General features: G+C 38.8%; 1 protein-coding gene across 4 annotated transcripts in view; it reads left to right on the top strand.

Annotated features, from left to right (window-relative positions):
* nrxn2b (neurexin 2b) overlaps positions 1-20,935 on the top strand; it is a 716,836-nt gene that overhangs the window by 331,154 nt on the left and 364,747 nt on the right. For all 4 annotated transcript variants that reach the window (XM_042400576.1, XM_042400577.1, XM_042400578.1 and 1 more), the window contains one exon: positions 12,004-12,165. In XM_042400576.1, coding sequence (XP_042256510.1) covers positions 12,004-12,165 — 162 coding nt within the window. The remainder of the gene's footprint in view (positions 1-12,003; positions 12,166-20,935) is intronic.

Here is a 20,935-nt window from a genome sequence, read left to right as displayed (position 1 = left end):
AAAATCTGATTTGTCTCAACAGCCTAAATGACAAATTTCAACAGAGAAAACCGTTCTATTCCCAACAAGTGGGACCCCATAGATTCACCCTTTTTGCCCAAAGTCTGTGTGCCAGATATGATCACCAGCAGCTGACAGTTTCAACTTTCAGATCAAGATATAAGATGTCCTCTAGATGTCCACTCCGTCCTGAGGGAAAGCTCAGGACAGATCTCATTGTTTGATCTTGCCTCTCTTACCTCACTGTGATTTGCCAACTTGCCACATGCGTATAAAGCTGGGACATGAGATGGTATTTTAAGATGGAAAGTGTACATATTAATGTTCTTCTGCACATTGGCAACAAAGCTCTAAATAATACAGACCTTTAAAAAAAGACAGGAAATAATTGAATTTACAGGTGTAAGACATAACATGTAAAACATGGTTTCTTATTTGTTGATTTTATTTATTTCCATTTCACATTCTATTTTGCATGTTTATCTCTCCCAAAGGGTTGCAAACACTGCTACTTACTTTGGAAATGGCTTACATGATTAAATGAAGATTTCTCTCTTTTTCAGGATGCTGTTGATACCAGAATCCTTAATAAAATGTCTCTCTCTTCCTTTCTTTCCCTTCCTATCCTTGAGTCTTTCTTTCTCTCACTCTCAAGAATATGCAAAATCAATTCTGTCGGCCCCTGATTATTTCATATCACTGCTTTTAACACTGGAAGTGCACTGTAGTTTTAACCATAACCTGATAGCCAACTTGAGCTGATATGTGTCCATTTTTAATATGCAATACTTTCTTTTTGGTTTTCTCCTGCATATATCACATTCGACCATTATTGAGAACTTGGAGAAATTTTGCCTAGGGATTTGCACATTTTGAGTCTGATTGGATCAAAACCCAGTCCTAGAACATCGGAAGAACATCATTTTGAAATGGAGTAGACCCAACCGCCAGCCGAGCCCACTGTCCAGATTAGCCTGTCAGAGTGAATACTAATACTTATGTACTTTTCCCTCATTCCCTTCCTCGCTCAAAACAAACATCCCCATCAAAACTACCCAAAACCCCTCTGTGGAAGTTGATTTGCTAACTCTTGTCTCTTTTACTAACAAGCTTCAGAATTCTTCCAATTTGATTCTTTTCATTGGTGAATTTTTTTTTTCCTTACCTTTTATGATTTCAACGACTAACACTGTGTCATCACGGAATGTGAACCATCTGTTGTTTTCTCTACTTAACTTACGACTTACATACTAACAAATGTATTGTTATCCTTCTATCAATTTTGTTCTTTTATATTTTTTTGTAGACGTCCCTAAACTAAAGTTTTACAGTTGCTTTCTTTATTTCTTTATTTGGATGTTTTACTACATAGCTGTAGGAAAAAGATACATTCTTTTAAATTATATTTACTATAACATTGAATTTTTGCTCAGAATCTGATCGCCTATTGAGAAGAGAAGTTGGTTTTGCACAAGGCGATTTTTCTTTTCTTCTTTCTCCACCTTTTTGGGGTTGAGGTGTGTTTTCTTGAGTTTAAGGTTTGTCATTATTTTTTTCTTTCTCCTCCCCCTGTTTTCTCCTGAAGCACGCAGGCATTGGACACGCTATGGTAAACAAACTGCATTATATGGTAGATATCATTCTAATTGTCTTATACTTTGGTTTGCCCTGGGTTTTCCGTTACCTCTTTCTATTCTGTTTGCTTTACTGAAAGTACAATCCGCCATCAATTCCAAGGTAGCTGAAAAACTCCACCTCTCTGTTTTTCTTTTAGCCCTCTCTATATATGTTATTGCTTTTTTATTGCCATCCAGTTCTCCCCCTCCTGAAAAGAATTAATGTATTCATCCAAAGAGGTCTGCCCAAAAAATATATAACTTAAATTTTAAGATTTTATTTTTTTGCTGTTTATCTTCCTCCTCTTTTAGTTTATTTTTATTTGTTATTTTACTCCAAACACTATCCGTATGAAGAAATAAAGAATTATAATGCAAGATATCTCTCAATTGAGTACTTTACTTTTTTTATGTTTCCTTCTGATTTTTTTTTCTTAGAAAAACCCTATAAAGTGAGCGTACACAGCAGATTTCTCAAGCAGACAAATACCCTCTATGGCAACTCCAGTGAGGGGAAGTAAAAAGAGAGAGCTCATCATTAATTTTCCCAACTTTTCAACAACATGAGAGCAATGGCACCGTGGTGGCCATCTTGCTGTGTGTCCTCAGATGGACCTGTGCCTGTTACAGAGCAACTTGTTATCTAGGCTTGCTGTCCTATGGTTTATGGAGTCATGAAGAGTATTTACAGCTCCTGATTTAGTGGACAAAGCCTTCACTGTAAAGTAGGCCTCAAATGAGGCCTTGATCCCATTAGTGGCCTTAGGCTGATTTATGATCAATATGGAGCTGTTCCCAGACCTGTGTACCCTCTTGTACACACACATGTACACACTTATGAAAGTGCTTTAATGTGGTAATAGTCCCCTGAACTCGGGTGCAGAAATGAGCATAAAAGATCATTATTGAAAATAAAACAGCAATTACACCTTTATTAAACTAAAAAAACTACAAAAGAGGAAGTTTTCCAAAATAGGTTGCAGACGTGTATGTTGTAAAAATTATGATTTTTTAAAATAATACCTACAACACAATAGTGGGATCTTATTTTAAAAACTGTTATCAGGCTGAATCTGTTACAGTGCTACCAATGTACACTGGTAGACCACGCTTAGTGTGTAGTTGTGGTCAGTCTTACTTGCTTTCACTGGACTTTCCAATCAATAAATGAAGCTCTCTGCCCATTGCTGCAGACCATAAAGGGAACTGCCTGGAAAAAGCTGAACTGTGTGCGATCGACCCCTCATTAACACTAACACTAACTTATATTTCTTATACTTTACTGGCCTCACCTCTTGCATGACGAGACTTGACCCCCCCCCTAATCTTTTTTTGTTGTTTTTGATATACAGATTGCATTGAGTATATATGCATATGTATATATCATGGCTAACATATATACATACATATATCAATTGTCCTAATATAATCAATATGGCCATAAAACATGTTAGCCGCACCCTCTTGTTGTTTTATTTCTTTATTTTACTTCATTTCCTTTTTTACTTTTATAAGTTTAACTTCAAAATTAACTTACTAAAATGAATAATGACCTCACACCTTACTTTGCTGAAACAAAACTAAGGGGAAAAAGTACAGAGGGGAGACAGATTTTCATTTTCTGGGTGAATAGAGGATTGATGCCCAAGGAATAAATCTGGCTAATCCATCATAACACATGAGCTGGAGAAAACTGTTGTAAGTGTGTGGAAAGCCACTGTATCTGCTAGTGACTCGCTCAGTCTTGGCTCAAATTTGACAGAAGTGATGAAGCAATTTTGAGCTCACATCAGAAATGCTGTGGTGAAATTATAGTGGAGGCATAATAAGAACTGCAATCATGACTGAGTACAGATTTTTGGAGGACAGGGATACTGATGATACAATATGTCCTGCCATTGGAATACTAATTGCTCTATTCACCAAGACAGGGATGTCCTCTCTCTCCTTTCAATTTTCCCTATTCTTTAAAAAACCCTCTCATTTCCGTTGATTTCATCTGTGATTGATGACATTGGTCCCATCCTGTCCCACTTCCACCTCCAAACTTACAGTATCCAGTGGTTGTATTCCTGCATCCTGTTTGCATGTTTCTATTGGCTAGAACATCTTAACATCCGCATCCTCACAGGGTCTAAATGCTGCTCTAGCCCAGCACGTGTCAGTCTGTTGTACACGTGTCTAGACTTTTTTTTTTGGTCTTCGGTTTTGTTCTTTTTTGTTTGTTAGTTTTTTTGTTGCCGTTGTTGCATACTTGTCCAAATAAAACCTTAACATTGAAAGCTCTTTTCCTTTCCCCATTTGTCTGTTGTTGTGGTACCCTGAAATTAAATTTACTTCCCCACTACTTCCCCATTTTTTGCTGCATCTTGCCAGATGTTTTTTTGTTTGTTTTTTTATTTAATAGTTGCTCTGTTTGTGTTGTGTCTGATGGAATTCTCCCCCCATTCCCATTATTCCTGTCATCTTTCCATTTAAGTGCATGGCTTGTGTGTCACCCTGTTAACTTGGATGGATTCATTTTGTTTCTTCTTAACCAAAACAAACCCTTGTCACATGAAATAACACATTCAATCCAAATCTGGATCTGGTTTGAGCAATCAAATTGCAGAGGACTTTTAAAGAATCCTCACCCACTCCTACTACTTCAACTAAATTTACTAAAACAAACGTGTTACTAATCTGTTTGAATCAAACCTTTGTTGTAACTGTACTAACAACCATTTTTGTGTCTGACTTTCCCTTACTTACAAAAGTACTAACCGATTTCGTTCACCCTCCAACCCTTTTAACTCTTTTCGGCACACAGCTAAAGAATCCCTGCCCCTCTTTCTCTTCCCTCCCTTTGTCAACAGTCTCCAAAACAGCACTCACCCCACACTTCCCAACCTTCCCTCATGGCTTTACTAACCTAGGGATGTAGCTTCGTTCGTAGTTCTACGATGTTTTAGTTTACCAAACTAGGTTCAAGGTTGTTTGGTTATTTAATGTTGAAAGACAGGACCATCTCTCACAATAATTGCGCCCGGCCTATATATATATGATCTGCCAGACACCTATTGAAGTCCATTGCTGGATGGGAACCCCTTCTTTCTCTTTCTCTCTCGAGCATCCCTCCTTCCTGTTACCTGATAGGAGGGTCAGTGTGTGCGCTCTATTATGACACGTTTCTTGTATGATCCTTTAACTAAAAATGTAATGCATTAACTCCAAAATATAACACATTGTTTCTCCCTGCAAAAGATCCTTGACAGTAATCAGACGTAGTGCCAACAAGGGTAAGTGATGTACTTTCAAGGTAAGCGCGTTGCCTCCTTTTTGCATGGGTTATGATGTGAAATATATAAAGGTACTGATAGGTGTCCATATTTGGTAAGGCTTTACTTTACAAGTCAAAAAGTCAGAAATTGCTGACAAAGAAACTAGACTCAAAGCAAAGATTGGATGTTCAAAATCATGACTGCAGTTGGGAATTGAAGGAAAAACATCATCTGTACTGCTGAATAGAAGATGTATGCACTTTGAGAGTGGGTGACTCACATAAAGCAATTTTCCATTGTATGTGTTGAAGGGCTGACAAGAAATAGCTTCAAATACCATAGACTGTAGAATTCTTCTTCTTTTTTTTTCTTTTCATATTGGGGATATGGCTAACATAAGCTTGGAGACTTGCTTTGATACTTCTACCCAGCCCCTTCAAAACCACCTGGGTTCTTTCAGATGCACTTCTTTATGGAAGTAGTGGCTGCTAAACTCATGTTACTTTCTACTCACGCTTCCTCATTTCTTTTTTTAAAATGTTATAGTCAAGGCATAAGTTGCTACCGGACTCCTGAAAATCAGTAAAGGCAGTAGATGAGTTGTGAGCATTCTCACTATGTAGGGAACGGTGTGCATGTGTATACAGCAGGGCTCGAGACTAACAGCGTCCCATCGTCCTGGGGACTGTTGAAAATGTGTTTGGGGCGAACAGAGTTCTTACCCAGGATGCCTCTGGAATGAAAAGATTTTATTTATTTATTTAAAACTGTTGCTTCGCAAATAAGTTAACCAAGTGCTGACTTCAATAGAGTGTGTTCTCTCATGCTGTTACTATAGTTACTATCACTAGCTGGCTACTCAGCATGAGACCTGAAATGTTCTTGCGCTACCAGTCCATCCATCCCCTCAGTCACAAACAGCTTGCTGGCAGGAGCTTGCAAATATGTTGCGTTGATTAAACAAAACACAGTGCTACCCTGGCTGTGTGTGAGTATATTAGCTAAAGCATACATTTAGACATTTTCAATACATTAATGTGGTCTTTTTTGTTATAATCTAAGCCTCAAACACTAATCAAACACAGCTTGTACGTGGACAGTAATGATGTGTGCCATTGCGCGGATTGCAGTTATATCCACAGGCACTGCGATTAATCGGTGGATCTAGTGGCTCGGGTCATAAAAAATTACATTTGGGTAATAGCAGATGGATTTCAGGATGGATGCATTAATCAGGAAAATATTAATTACCTTTTCTAAAAATGTGAACATAGCAGAGAGAGCAGAGCTGCGGTCCGCTGCTGCTCTGCTTCATTTTTCGTCAGGCACAAATTACTAACTCAGAACCAAGCAAACTAACAACAGGGAATAGTAAGAAATATACAGGCACTAACACTAACAATTATATAGTTGAGATTGCTGTATAAATTGGTGCAGTCAGCATATTACAGTCTTTCCAGACCACATGCGTTATCAGGTGCAGAAACGGGACCGCAGTAGGAAGCATACATAGTAGGCTACATAAATATGAAACTGTATTGCAAAGGCACAATTTACAGTTACTGAGAGCAGTATCTCTAATCTTTAAAGTAAATCATCAAAGAAAACACTCATATCAACAGAGGTGGATTTAGTGATTTGGGGGGCGCAGGCAAACTCTGTCTTGCTTTACAAAGTAAAACAACATTTTGAGTTTTGGGATGGTTTACATTCACTTCGGGAAGGTTAAAATTGTTTCTCGGGATGGTGGTGAAAAAAGTTAGTCTGGAGCCCTGGTATACAGTATAACATGATCTAGCTACATCACCAAATGTTATTTAACCAAACGCATTATTTACATTCGAGCCCGCTTAAATTGAAACATGGTTTCCGTGTATACAGGATCTGATTAGTCTTATCAATTCAAGTATAGTGTTATTGTTTTAATTCTATTCAATAAGACTTTTTTGTGCCATATAAGTAATCCCTAGCACAGCTGGAATCATATGGACTGTTGTTTACTTGATGAGAGGGGGATCTTCTTTACAGAGCCCTCAGTATTCAGCAGCCTGCAGTCATGGAGTCAGATATGGTTATTGAGCCAGTGACACGCTCAGCTGAGCACAGTTCAGGACTCCACACAGAGTGCAGTTCTAGTTCACCATACACTGTATGTGAAGCCCCATCATAAAAGCTGTGCTATTCTGCAGGCAGTTGGTATTTTATGAGAAACAAGCACAGAAGTGAAGGATTGACTGAATAGAAAAGAGGTTAATAACATCATATAAGACATGCCCCCACCACAGGACTATCAAGGAAGCTAGTTCAGCAGCATGTGGATGGGTAAAATGGAATTTGAACTTAGAGCTGTGTCAATCCCTTCACAGTATATTCAGCTGTAAACAGCTCTAGCGGGTTTTCTAATGTATCTGGGACACACAGGTTCAGCAAAGATCAGCCAGATCTGTCTGGTTTCTGTGTGCACTGGACTAAAGAAGCATTTGATAAGCAGCTGAGAAAAAAAACAAGGGATCCAACAGAGGCAGCAAGTGGGCTTTGAGTTAGATCATTGTATTACTTGTACTCACCTATTTAAATAGTTTTTTTTTAGCGGTGCAGTGTTGGTTGCTTGTTTTTAGGCACCTGTGAAAGGTGGAGCAAGGCCACATATGTTTTTTTTGTTTTGTTTTTTTGTTTGTTTTTTATTTTATTGATTTTTAATATATCCTTGGGCAGAGTTCAAACAGGGAAAAATAATAAAGGAGGATGATAGAATAGTGTTGATTAGCCAGTTACATTTAGTATTAATAAGGTTTTGCTTCAGGAGTTAAATTGTGATCACACAATTACAAAGAATTATTATCAGGCCATATTGTTGCATTTGCTCAGGTTACTCAAAGAGATTTTTCCCAGAAAAAGAAATCACTGATGCTTTCATACTATAAATAATGTGCTAAGCCACCATTTCATGTTAATGAGAAAATGGTATAAGAAATATTAAAACACAAGTAATCGTAAAAGATGCAGCATTTTGGCACAGGAGTGATGGTCACCATCCCTGGTTGTTCTGGATGTCCTTACTCGGTACTGCTTTGGGGTCTGTCAGTTTGATCACTTTGAATACATTCACAATCATGGAAACACAGACACAGGTGGTATTTCAGTTTGATCCAACATTTCAACCATCATTAATTTTACCCGTGAGCTATTATCACCATTAAGTATAGAGGAATAACAGAGGGAGCTAATATTGTAGGTTCACCTCTGTGGATATTAACATGTTCTATCAAAGTGAAACTTTACTTTAAAGTGACTTTATAGTTTCCTCTATGGCTCAGTCAGATTTACCTCCACCACCATCCAGTTTATAAGCTTATTCCAGGGACAGAAGAAAATGGTAAAATTAAACTATAAATGGGTAATTTTCTTTCAGAATCATTCCCCAGCTGCCAGCTTCTCATCTGGCTTTGCCAATATATTAATAAGATATTCATTAATAACAAATTCTCATGCACTTTAAAATTAAATATAAATGCATGTCATATTAAGAACTGTAAAATAGCGCATATAGTGTGCTAACTATAATTATGACCTAGCTTTGTTATAAAACCAATTATACCTTATGAGCACATTCAAATATTTCATATTTTTTAATATTCAGGTTTTGTGAGAGAAAGATCCTCCTAATTTGGCGGATCTGTCCACATCTGCACTGGGTGACATGTTCCTTTGCCCCAAAGATTACAATCATGTTAGTTTGTTTAGAGACGGTTCCAAAGACTAATGACGACGATGAAATTTTCAGCCTCCAGGGACTAGTTCCTTGTACAGCAGACACCACTGTGTATGCGTAGGAACATAGTTCTATTTATGGAGCTTCGCGAGCTTGTGTTACATATCACAACTTCTTGACTTTGTACCGAAGTTCTCTGAGAAATTTACAGCACAGTGGAATACCACATAGATCAGTAGATGAGTTCATGAGTTCATTGTTGGTTTGGCTCTGCACACAAGAAAAATGTAATAAATCGCCAACCCTATCCTTTAATATTTAATTTGTTGGAGTTAATTTTAAGAAAGATCAGTCTGCATTTTGTAGCAAATGTTTTGAGATGGGGATGTATGCAGATTTCCTCCAGACTGTATGACTTCCAGGCAGGCAGCACCAAGGTATTTCAACTAGCAACCTGTTATATCATCACCCTTCCTCCAGCCAGTGATGCAACTGCTTGTAATGTTACTCAATGGGATGATTGTGCAGTCTGGAAGAAGCAAAAACTAGCTAACTCTTCTGAATAATTACAAAGTTACCACAGAGGAAACACTCGGATATTTGTTTTGATTTTATTCATTTTTTGGACTAATAATGCATGTGCTTGTTTTGGATCTCTGACATATTGTCTCTGTGGGGTTTTTATTGTTTAGATCCAACCTCTGATCACACAGCGACTCACTGAATATAATATGATTGCCCCAGGCATTGTTTTCGTAATACTGCATGCATTAAAAGCTTTGATGAACTACTAAAGTGGTGTAATCTAGAATGATAGAGAGGGCAAGAGAAAGAAAGACAACAAAAACATTGCTAATTTCTCCTTTTCCCTCTTTAACTGGGAACTTCATAGGTGTCTGGCAGCTAGCCAATGCTGGTTCCTCATGTCTCCAATCAGCACATCCAGCCACAAAAATATACTGTCCAGAACCCTCCACAAAATATGATCCCAAATCAAAGAGCCTAACTTGGCCATAAAATATGTTGGTGTTCTTCAATATTTTAGACAACATTATAATTTCAGAAGCTTTACACGTCTTTACCTTTTGACATCGCAAATCCTATCTCCTTACGTCGTGAAGAGGTCATGCCAAGGGTAGATGGCTTTGGCCAAAGACCATAGGAACATGCTTTAAATGCATTGTGAGACTTCCCTCCCCACCCCCCGTTCTTCCTCCTAAGCCACCAGTAAGGTTTCGCTGCTCACTAAAATGGCCCTACTGAAAGCCTCATCTGAGATCTCCAAAGACGACCCCAACACACCACCACTGTCAACTGCAGATTCTTCATGCTGGATCCATCTGGCCAATATGATCTTCTTTCTCAATAAGTAGCAACAGCAGACATAAAAATGAGTTGCCCTGTTAACAAGGGAAGTACGGCAAAGAAAAAAAGAAGTGAAAAGAAATCAACAACTAAAAAAAAGACGAGTATTCAGCTGGGGCGACTGATCTGTTGAGTGCAGTTGCTAAGGTTTCTTTTCAGCCCCCTGCTTTAGAATGTTATTTCCATGGCTGAGACCTATACTTCAGGTTAAGTTACAGCTTTTGTGTGAGGATAAATTACATTTTATAGATAGAAATAAATGCTTTTGTGATTTTCTTTTGTTAAACAAACTGAAAATGTGCTATTAGTGTAAAATTCAATCAATCTATCACACTCAAGGAAAACAATCTCTAGATCCAACATGCAAAAATACTTCTATATCCATAATCACATAGTAACTGAGCAAATGTAAATTTGAACCTCAGATAAAATGAAGGTAGTAGTTTGTGCTAGCATCACATTTGAGTGTGCAAAGGTAATAAAAAACAGATGGTTGTGTACGTGGCTCCCTGCAGTGCTGTATTTATGCTGTGTACACTTATGCAGAATAACAGATGTTGAATCAGAGACTGGAGTGCCTCACTTTCACCCAGGCCAGCTCTATTAGAATAATTAGACAATAAATTGGTCACTAACTGCAAAAGTCCCTCCCAAATCAAACAGCAGGATTTGGCAGGATGTTTGTATCGCAGCATAGCTGATAGCAAATACAGCCATGATGTAATACAATCAGCCAAATTGTACTTATTAGCATTTTCAACAATCACTGGAATTTGTCACATTGTGATGAGTATAATGTAAAAAGACAAGGTTTTTATTTGCGATGACTGCTGAAAAAGGAGGAAATCCTTATCCTCATTTGAGATGCATTCTAATATCAACTGAGCATATATCATGTCTCATTTTTATTCACTCTTCAAGTACTCTTTGAACTGACAAGGTAGGGACTGGTGTTACATTTAAAACAGTTGCCTCACCTCATTCTGTAAGGTCTAGTGTTACATCAGTACAAGAGTAGTCTCTACATATGCTGTTGTAATTTAGGTTAAAACTCTTTTTGAGCAGGTCATGTTCCACTAATAGGCGGGCACTGAGACTTAATATTACAGACATCGAAATACCATTTGAGCTTAAAAGAAAAAAAAATGACAGCAATCTCACAGAAAAGCCTGGGGGAGCCTCAAAAATGTACCATTTTTGCATCGTACCATTTAAATTAATTAATGAATTTAGTTTGGGGGGTATAACAGTCGTGTTTCTGCACTGCAGTCCACACTATCTTATACTATCAGCTTGCAGCTGTGTGTTTGATTCCACTTGGTGCTTCCTGCTCTGTAAGCAATCAAACATGCAGCTCAGAATGTGTAACCTTGCACTAAAGACAAGACTGGAGGCAATTAAATATTGAAAAGGAAGTTATTTTTACTGGGAGTTCCTTGAGTGAGGACTGGTTCAGGAAAGGAATATTGCAGAATAACTATGTCAGTGAAGGAAAGGTCATTCGGTAATTTAAAAATAGTGTTCCCTGTAAGGTATCAGGTATTTGTACTCGTTTCGTGAAACCACTGATTCAGTGCATTTTTTTAGATAGTTGTGTGTTAATTATTGGCATGTTTATAGAAGAAGGCTGTTTATACTTATTACTTATATAGAATTCTAAATGTCTTTTCAGCACACTAAATCCAGTTTAAGATACAGGTAATGCCTACTTTTGCCTTTACTCACCTAAATAAAGACTGTTCCTCTACCACAGCTATTGATTATACAGTGAGAACAGAACTGTTCCATTGGTTTACTTTTAGCAACTGCACTCTAGAGTGAAAGCCCCCAGTCTGACTGGCACCAAAAGCAACCAACCAAGCGATACCATTTAGGGGTTGGCCCAGCCTATAACTTGTGTTTAATCCACTTTCTTCCTTGTTTTTCTCCTCATTCTTCTAATTTCTCTCTTCTCTCTTCATTCTTTATTTCTTTCTATCCCTGCTGTATTTCTCTCTCCCTATCTCTTTGTCTTCTTTCATCTGTCTCTTTTGGGCCATGCCTATGCCAGGTGACCATCTCAGTTGATGGTATATTGACCACCACTGGTTACACCCAGGAAGATTACACCATGTTGGGCTCAGATGACTTCTTCTACATCGGAGGGAGCCCCAACACTGCTGACCTGCCCGGATCGCCGGTCAGCAACAACTTCATGGGCTGCCTTAAAGATGTGAGTGACTGGGTGTGATTATGTAATGTGTAGTGTTGTGAATATTTACTGTATGTAGCTCAACACGCCACCATATACACCATCGCTTTGTACTGTGTCCTTGCCCCAATGCTAGTAGTTTACTTGCTGTTAAAACGTTTTCACTGCACCAGCCCGCAATGCAGTCTAACCACCAGCGTGTGATAAGTTTAAAATATCACAGATGCTCATATTGCCTTATGAGAAAATGTTTATATTTTTTGTCAGCTGATTACCTGTTTTCATCAGTTAAAGGACCATTATGGAGGATTTAGTAGCATCTAGCAGTGAGGTTGCAGATTGCAACCAACTGAGTACCCCTCCGCTCAACCTCCCCTTCCAAGCGTGTAGGAGAACCTAGGGTGGCCGTGAAACTCGCAAAAAAAGCGAAAGGCCCTCTCTAGAGCTGTTTGGTTTGTCCATTCTGGGCTACTGTAGAAACACAGCAGTGCAACATGGTGGGCTCTGTGGAAGAGGACCCACTCCCTTTGTAGATATAAAGGGCTCATTCTAAGGTAATGAAAACACAATGATTCTTTTCAGGTGATTATACACTAATGAAAACATACTTATGAACATTATATTCCATTTCTGTCAAGTCCATTCTGCTAGAAGTCACTAAATTGTACACACTGGACCTTTAGAAGATATCTGTAAACTCTGGGTAACGATTTTCTGTTCCAAGCAAAATGAAATGCAATGGGAAAAAATGGTAGTTATTTCAAGGTTGCAAAAAGAAAACACAACATCCAATTGTGGTATAGCATCATCCTCACACATGCTCACACACACATTTGTGCGGACTCTGAAACAGTCACTTGAGAATCATCGGTCTGTGCAGATATAACTCCCATGAGTGAGAGTAGGAAGTGTCAGACATATAATATCCTGAATTCCTTTCAAGTTCCTCCCTTCTAACCATACTGCAGACAAAACACATCCACAGTACTCACCATAGTGGGCTGGGCTGAAAAAAATCAGACTGAGATTTATACACATAGCCATGCCAGCATACACATACGATACTAATACGCCGCCACACATAGTCATGGATGGATATGTAAGGGACAGTTGCCTCATAAAAACTTTGTTTCTTCAATTTTGTCAAAAATGACTTATTTTCACCAGGGTTTTATTTCACTGCTTAACAAGCTGTCAAGAGGACCAATCACAGCTTAAAGTATTATGCCCTTGTAAATGTAATGACTTGTATAGAGGCGACGCAACATGGTGCCATCGCATTTCCTCATAAACCACGCTGATTGAATAAGTAATTACTTTTGCCATCACTTTTAATGGATCGCACAGTAATCGCCCTATCTCTAACTTAATTATGCCTGTAGAATTACATTTTCATTATTTGGGTTGCTATTGGAAGGATCCCTAGTGGCTCTTAAACTTCCCAAGGCGTTTAACTATCCTCTCTCTCATCAAGACAAGGCTGGATTTACAGTCAACCTACAGACAGAGCAAAGGCAGTGGGAGGGGTGTGAACAGTAAGGAAAAAAAGACAACTGTTAGTGCTAAAAGCAACAAATAGAGGTGAAAGTAAAGAATCAAAGTGAATAAAGTGCTGGGAATGGAAAGTCAGAGCAGATGGTTGGAGAGCAGAGCATTTAAGACTCTGTCAGATAGACTGATTGATCTCCCAATAAATACCAAAATGAGAGAAGATGCTGCACGGAGAAAATTAGGAAGAAATAGCTTGAATTAAGAGTGCACGTTTAATATGTGTAATATTGAAATGAGAACATGTTTCAAATAATAATGGAGCGGCATTTATCAGCAGACAATTTTAATGGATCGCAGAGCGCAGACAAAAGTAAGAAAAGGAATGTTAATGAAAAATGGATAGTTTTGAGGCAGAGGGTGAGAGGGAAGGGAGTATGTTCCAGAAAAAAATCCAGGGAGAAGTGGTGTTACTGTAAACATCAGACATCAGCATTCATGTTTGACCTTCTGCCAATGGCTGAATTTTTCATTTAGCAGCTTGGGTTTGAGTCAGCACTGCAAAACATATCTCAAAATATTGTACAGTCAAGTATAGAATGTTAAAATCTTGTTTTCCTCAAATCAATGGAAACCGTTTGCTGACAGCATTAGGCAGTTAGTCTGAATTCCTATGGGCCTGCTGTACAGCAGACACAGAATTTTAAAGATTTCCATAGTGTACTGTTGACTCTGACTCCAAAGTGAACAGTTTCTGTACAGTATGGATCTGAGATTAGCACTGAATCAAATAAGACAGTCCTGTATGTCTGTTTTTCTGAGTGGCGTAACTATGCTCCTTCTATATTTGTATGGGTAGCTTCTGGGTGCTCGTGTGTCCTCATACTTTTTTTGGAGGGAGCGGGTATTTTTGTACTGTTTTTGGACTAAGCTAGACATTGCCCTTGAGAAAATCATGGCTTTAAACTGGAGATTTTTTCAGGGCACTGCAATGGAGCGGATGATGATTTTACCCCAGAGGATCAACAAAAATATAACAAGCCTGTATATGTGTTACTCAATGTCAGACCTTTTTTTACTTAAAGTAATACATTTAACACTCCATACCAGTCCCCGTGGTATCAAAAAGATATACTGTTGAATCCAGATTTGAGCTTACTAGAAGTTTGCACTGGTCGTCTTTCCTGGTGTTTGAGTCATATGGGCTCAACTCTTCAGCTGCAGTCAAGCTTTAATGAATATATCAGCTGAACTGAGCTACAAAGGTAACTACGGAGAAGGACTCTAAGAAAACCCACAATGACAATTACTGAAAGCGCCAGATAGAGTAGTAGTGGCTGAAAGTAAAGAGGAAAGTGAGTGGTTGGGGGGTTAGACGGCGGTGTGTTTCATCCTGTGCTAGTTCAGTGGCACAGCTCGGATTATCAGTGGTGTTATGGTCCGGGGCAAGGCTTTCATGCCGCCACCGTGGTCAAACGCCTTTGATACGCTTGGCCAGCACCCTCCAGGCAGCAGGAATCCAAAGGAAGAGCACAGCAGAAGAAGAGTGAAAAGGCACCAAAAGACGAACTGAAACCCTTTGCTGTGTGTATATGCGTGTGTGTGTGTGTGTGTGTGTGTGTGTGTGTGTGTGTGTGTGTGTGTGTGTGTGTGTGTGTGTGTGTGTGTGTGTGTGTGTGTGTGTGTGTGTGTGTGTGTGTGTGTGTGATCTTACGTGTGTATTCAAAGTCACCCACATGCTATGATCATACACTGTGTGATGTGTGTTTTCTAGGCTCCCAGTCAGAGTGGTGGGGTGTGAAATCAGGTCTCCCTGCTCCTCAGCCCCCCAGTCTTGTTTCCACAGATTCTTCTCTTCTTCTGCATGTCACCATCTGTCTCTCCACCGCAACCTCCGCCTCTCCATCTTTCTCCCAGACAGTGACCTTGCTATCGCCCATTTCACACTCCTCCCTCCATCTCAGTCTCTCTCTGCTCCTGCTCGCATCCCTCACTTCACCCACCTCTCTCATCACCTCTCTCTGCCTCTCATCTTCCCTTTCTCGGGGGCAGTTTTGTGTAATTAAGTCCATGGTAGCGCTGTTGGTACGCCAGCTTTGCCATCCTGACGGCCAAATTAAAAATTGATTTCTTCGACTGATTCCATGCACTGGATGAATGCTCTCGCCCTCCTCCTTGCCCTCACTCTCTTTCACTCCCTCTCCCTTCCTGCCCTCCCAACTTCATATTGATGCTCTATCTGCAGCCCCTTTCGAGTCTCACCTTTGTTGCACAATAAAATCTTCTGGAGTCACCCATCATCCCGACTCAAACTCCACCTACCTCAAGTCCATATTCATTTGAGACTTTGTTGTTGCAAAGTCTATTCTTTGCCCTTTCCATTTGTGCTTCCTTATCACTGAGGCAACAGTAATCAATACAGTGTGGTAATGCTTAGCATAGAGGATAAACCGCCAGTAAATGTCACTTCAGTCGATAAATATATAAAATGAGTTAAATTACTTCATATTAACACCTTGACGGATTGATTAGTGGATTGTCTATGAATCTCTTGTATCCTTCCTGCAAGATCAGGCACATACTGTGTATATGGCCGAACATTCAGAACCCTAAGTGCATTAGGAAAAAGTGATTATTTTTGTACTGCTGACCTGCAGGGTTTTGGATTTGCAGAGTTTCTCAATGACAAAACAAATCAATCGAGTCACCCCTGAGGAAGGCTTTGGCGATACATTACCTTGTTTGTGCTTTTTCACTGTAATCACTGATCCAAAGTCCATGTCCAGGGCCTCAAACAGTCTGATTTTTAGAAAAATCACTAACGTTAATCAAAAAACAAAAACACCCTGTGGCTCTGTTACCCAAGTCAATGAATTCTGAAGTCAGAAGTGATGATCAAATCAAAAGGGGGGACAAAAACTGTGTTGCTAGGCATTATTAACTCTGTTCAAGATTTCAAAGTTTTTTAAACCTTTGACAGTGAGCCTTTTATTTGTGGACATAGCAAGTGAGCTTCTCTACAGTGGGTAATTGGGTTGTTAGATGAGCTGTTGAGACTTGCCCTCCCAGTATTGAAGAGGACATATTACAAAATATCTCTATAAAGCCAGACAGCCTCAAGGGTTTGAAGATATGAAAGAAAGGCATATGGTCTAGAAGCTGAGTCAGCACATGCATTTATAAAGCATCTGCCCCTGACTGAGGACAGGTTAGCTGGGTCCTTTGCTTTACAAAGGCACAAGTTATTTGATAAACCTTTCAGAGAGGGCCTTGCTTGCCTCACACCCTTTGGTGCTCCCATACATCCCTCTGTCCCTCACTGACCCATGTCTTTCTCTCATTTTTCATTCAGAGCTGTCTTCTCCTGCGTCTCTCCTGGCTGTACACCTCTCCTTAATGTTCGTCCACCTTCTTTTACCTTCAGCTCTTTGCTTTTTGTCGCCCCTGGCTACTCCTCTCCTTTTATGTTTTTGTTCTTTTGCTAGAAACACTTAAGTGACTGTGGATAGATAGTTTTTCACACACTTAATGACTGAGAAATGCATTGTTTGTTTTTTTCTGTTTGTTTTTTTTCTTCCTTTTTTTGTCTTGCCCTCATTGAAGTGCGCACACTAGAAAGCAAACTAGAATTGGACACACACTAAAGCAAACAAGCACTTAAATGTGTACAGATGATCTGGAGTGCCGCAGTAATAACAGACATGTTTACCATGTACCACCTGACATCTAAACCTCAGAAAAAATCCTGCACTTGTTGGGGATCACAAACATCATCACCATCAATAACCAATCATGTTGAATGTTAAAGCGAGTTGACTGCCTTCGTTGTTGTTTTAATTGGTGACACATTGGATTGCACAAAATCCCTCTGAAATTGGAAGTCTTGACATCAGTGACATATTGAAAGCTGGCATGATAATCTGTCATTGTGCTTGTGACACCCCATCTCTGCCTCATCAGCTAGTTTGATCACATTCATGACTAAGAAACCAAAAAACTCAGAGGAATGCATTGTTAGCTGTTAATTAGTATTTTAAAGACATTCTGTAGCCTCACATGCAGCTATTGCTGGTCTTCATGTAGATGGGGTTGTTCACTGACTCGATTACAGGCAGATGTCAAGACTTAAGATTTAACCTTTCAGTCTAAAGCCCAGCTAGCAGCTCCTAGTCCCTAATCAGCAATTTGTCTATTATATTCTGTTATCTTTTGTTTACAGTTGCCATTCTAGGTTAGTCCAGAGAAGGGTAGTGTTAGAGGAAAGATCGTAATATGTCATGGCCAAATAAGAATCTTGATGTTGCTTTTTTTTTTTTTTTTTTTTACAAGTGGCAAATCTTTTCTGGATGGTGTTGCTAAGAAAAGGTCCTGAGGTCTCAGGAAACCATATGATTTATCATTTAGGAAACAAGACTATCCATAGCAAATATAATGGCAATCTGGTCATTAGTTGTTTTAATAATAATAAACTTCTAAACTATTTATAGAACTATTTTTAAAACAAAGTTTACAAAGTACTTTACAACTAAAAAACAGAACAGGCAACCACAACAGTGCAATGAGTATAAAATGAGGCAAGAATAAAAATAAATAAATAAAACAAGATAAGACAGGATTAAAATACTGTGGTTAAAATGACTAAATCAATGTGATTAATAAAAGGGAGCCAAATTAACTATAATTGGAGTAAACTATACAATTAAAGTGTGCTGTGAGAAGTGAATCTCATAGTATTTCAATTTACAAGAAGGTTCGTATGGACTTTTGAAAGTTCAGTGATTTAAAAGTTATCAGTAGGCGTTTAAAACAATTCTAAAACAAATAGGCAGCCAGTGCAGAGAAGCTAAAATAGGTTTCATGTGATCTCATCTCTTGGTTCTAGTTAAAAACCTTGTGGCTGACTTTTGTACAGCCTGTAGCCTGTCTAATGCTTTTCAATTAAGACAAGTAAAAATGCATTGCAGTAATCAAGTCTTATGCTGTCATTAACCTCAGGATTAATGAAGAGACAGTTTTACCTAACCAATATAATTAGGTATTATCTTCTTGGGGACTCAAATGTTGGTATACTAACTTCAATATCAATCTGACAATTGTTTGACTGGATAATTGGTCTGGAACAAAGTGGTAAATTGATCTATTCACCTTTCACCTTTCAAAACCAATAAATAATAATCATGTTTGATGTCACTGGTACTGACTGGGAACAAGCCTACCAAATAACTTTTACAAACTATTTAGCTTAGACCTGGGCTTAGACTTTGGTTGGAATTCAAACTCTGTCATTAGAGCCATATTGCAAATGCAACAAAAGTTATGTACAGTATGTCTCCAGATTTATTTCCAGCCTCATCTTTTCCCCACATGTTCTATGATCCTTTGTAAAAAGCAGTACACCAGGCTGCATCCAGCAGCATGGGTAAACAAAAATAAATACCTGAAAATAAATAAAATAAAAATAAATCTTCTCTTTCCTCCCACTGCCTTTTCTCTCTTTCACCTATCTATCTTTTTTTCTAACACCTTAAGCCAGGCAAGCTCACACCTTATTAGCTGCCAGTTTTAGCATTATCATGGCTAATTATTAAGACTAATCTCTGCTAATGATGGCATTATGAGGTGTACAGTACATGTGGCAGTGTGACCAATGTAGGAGATAACAAAGGAGGCTTAAGTTGGTATATATGTGTTCCTGTTGTGCATTCTGTGTCTGTGTGTAGGTGTAATGTATCTGTAATGTATGTAGGTGTAATTAAACTAGTTAACGATTCTCTAAGAGATAGAGGAAGGCAAAGGTATCCTATCAAAACATCCAGATATCAAAGTTATGCCCAACTTTACCCTTAAAATTGAATCCTGACAAAACTCATTAGAAACATCATATCAACTTATCTCTATTACCTTTCAAATCTCTGCAAGTTGATTTTCACAGTCCACCAAAGGGAATTGAAACCAATGGCTATATGGAGGTTTTATCAATCTAAAACGGTATTGTATGAATTGAAAACGGTGTGCAGTAATATCAGTTTACATAGTTTGTAGTTAATAGACTAAATCATGGAAAACCACTTATATGGCCCTTGAATGCATTTTGTCAAAGGAAGAGGGTAAAGCTCCTAACACAACAAGCAGGTAGGTCTTCTGTGTGTTTAATCTGGGCCACAACATGTCTGTTGTTGCGATCAAACCTAAGACTTTACAAAAACAGAACAATTTTCTTCCCTTCGAAGCTGCAGCAGTGGAAGAAAACAAAGACAGAAATGTGGAGAAGGAGATTTTTTTTTTCTCCATTACCTGTCAGAGAGTATGTTTGGGTCTGTGAGAGTGTGAACAGCGCTACAATCAGGAGAGAAAACACACAGACAAACATGAAGACCTCAGCTGCTTCACACTATTACCTTGAGGACAGCCTCTCAGAACGCTGTCTACAGAGTGTTCAACAAATAAAAGGAGAACTAAAACTATGAAAGACAAGGATAATTTACTTTGCCTTTAGCACTTAATCCATTATGAATGCACACAGTGAGGCATAGACACACACTTTGAGCTGAAACAATAGAGCCGTATTTCATCAAAGGCTGTTGGAGACATTTGCATTAAGGCTCTAGGCAACATTCACTTCTCTGTGTCTGGATATCCCCTGGAGCCTTTTAATTTTTTCCGTTTATTGTACATACTGTATATACTGACATTTCTGAGCTACATTTTTTTACAACAACAAATACTTTATACGCTTTATGGATTTGACTAAGAGTTAGGAGTTTATACAGTAGTGATCAGAGCTTGATGCACAGAGCAAGTTGTGGACCCACACAATCCCAGCACACCCAGGCATCAGTGAAATCAATGAAAGCATGCCCTGGGCAACTTGGTGGCCCCAAGTGGTAGCTCAGTGTTTGAATTTTTCAAAGTGTGAAGGACTTTCTTAGTAAATCATGTAACATCAGTAAACTGAGCACTCCTCTGACCTAAATTTCTTGTTCTGGGATTGTGGGTTGGAGATGGAAAAGCAGCTTCTGTAGCACAATGAATTTTTCAGTCATGTATTTCATTCATGTTTCGATTCATCATTTCCCCACGCTGACAAGTTTTCCCAGCAGCCACTATAACTGACACTTGGAATTAATTTGGGCAATTAGGATGCATCTGCAGCCTCTAAGTTTTGTGGACAGAATGTGCTTCTCTATCGCAAGCTACATTTTATGTTTTAGGCTATTTCAAAGTCCATTTTAGAATAATAATGCAATTCTATATGCCGTATTTGAATCCACAGTCACACGTCATCAGCACTATTTTAGAGAGG

This window comes from Thunnus maccoyii, chromosome 22, assembly GCF_910596095.1.
Source record: "Thunnus maccoyii chromosome 22, fThuMac1.1, whole genome shotgun sequence".
Classification (NCBI taxonomy): domain Eukaryota; kingdom Metazoa; phylum Chordata; class Actinopteri; order Scombriformes; family Scombridae; genus Thunnus; species Thunnus maccoyii.
This window is presented reverse-complemented; position numbering and strand designations above follow the sequence as displayed.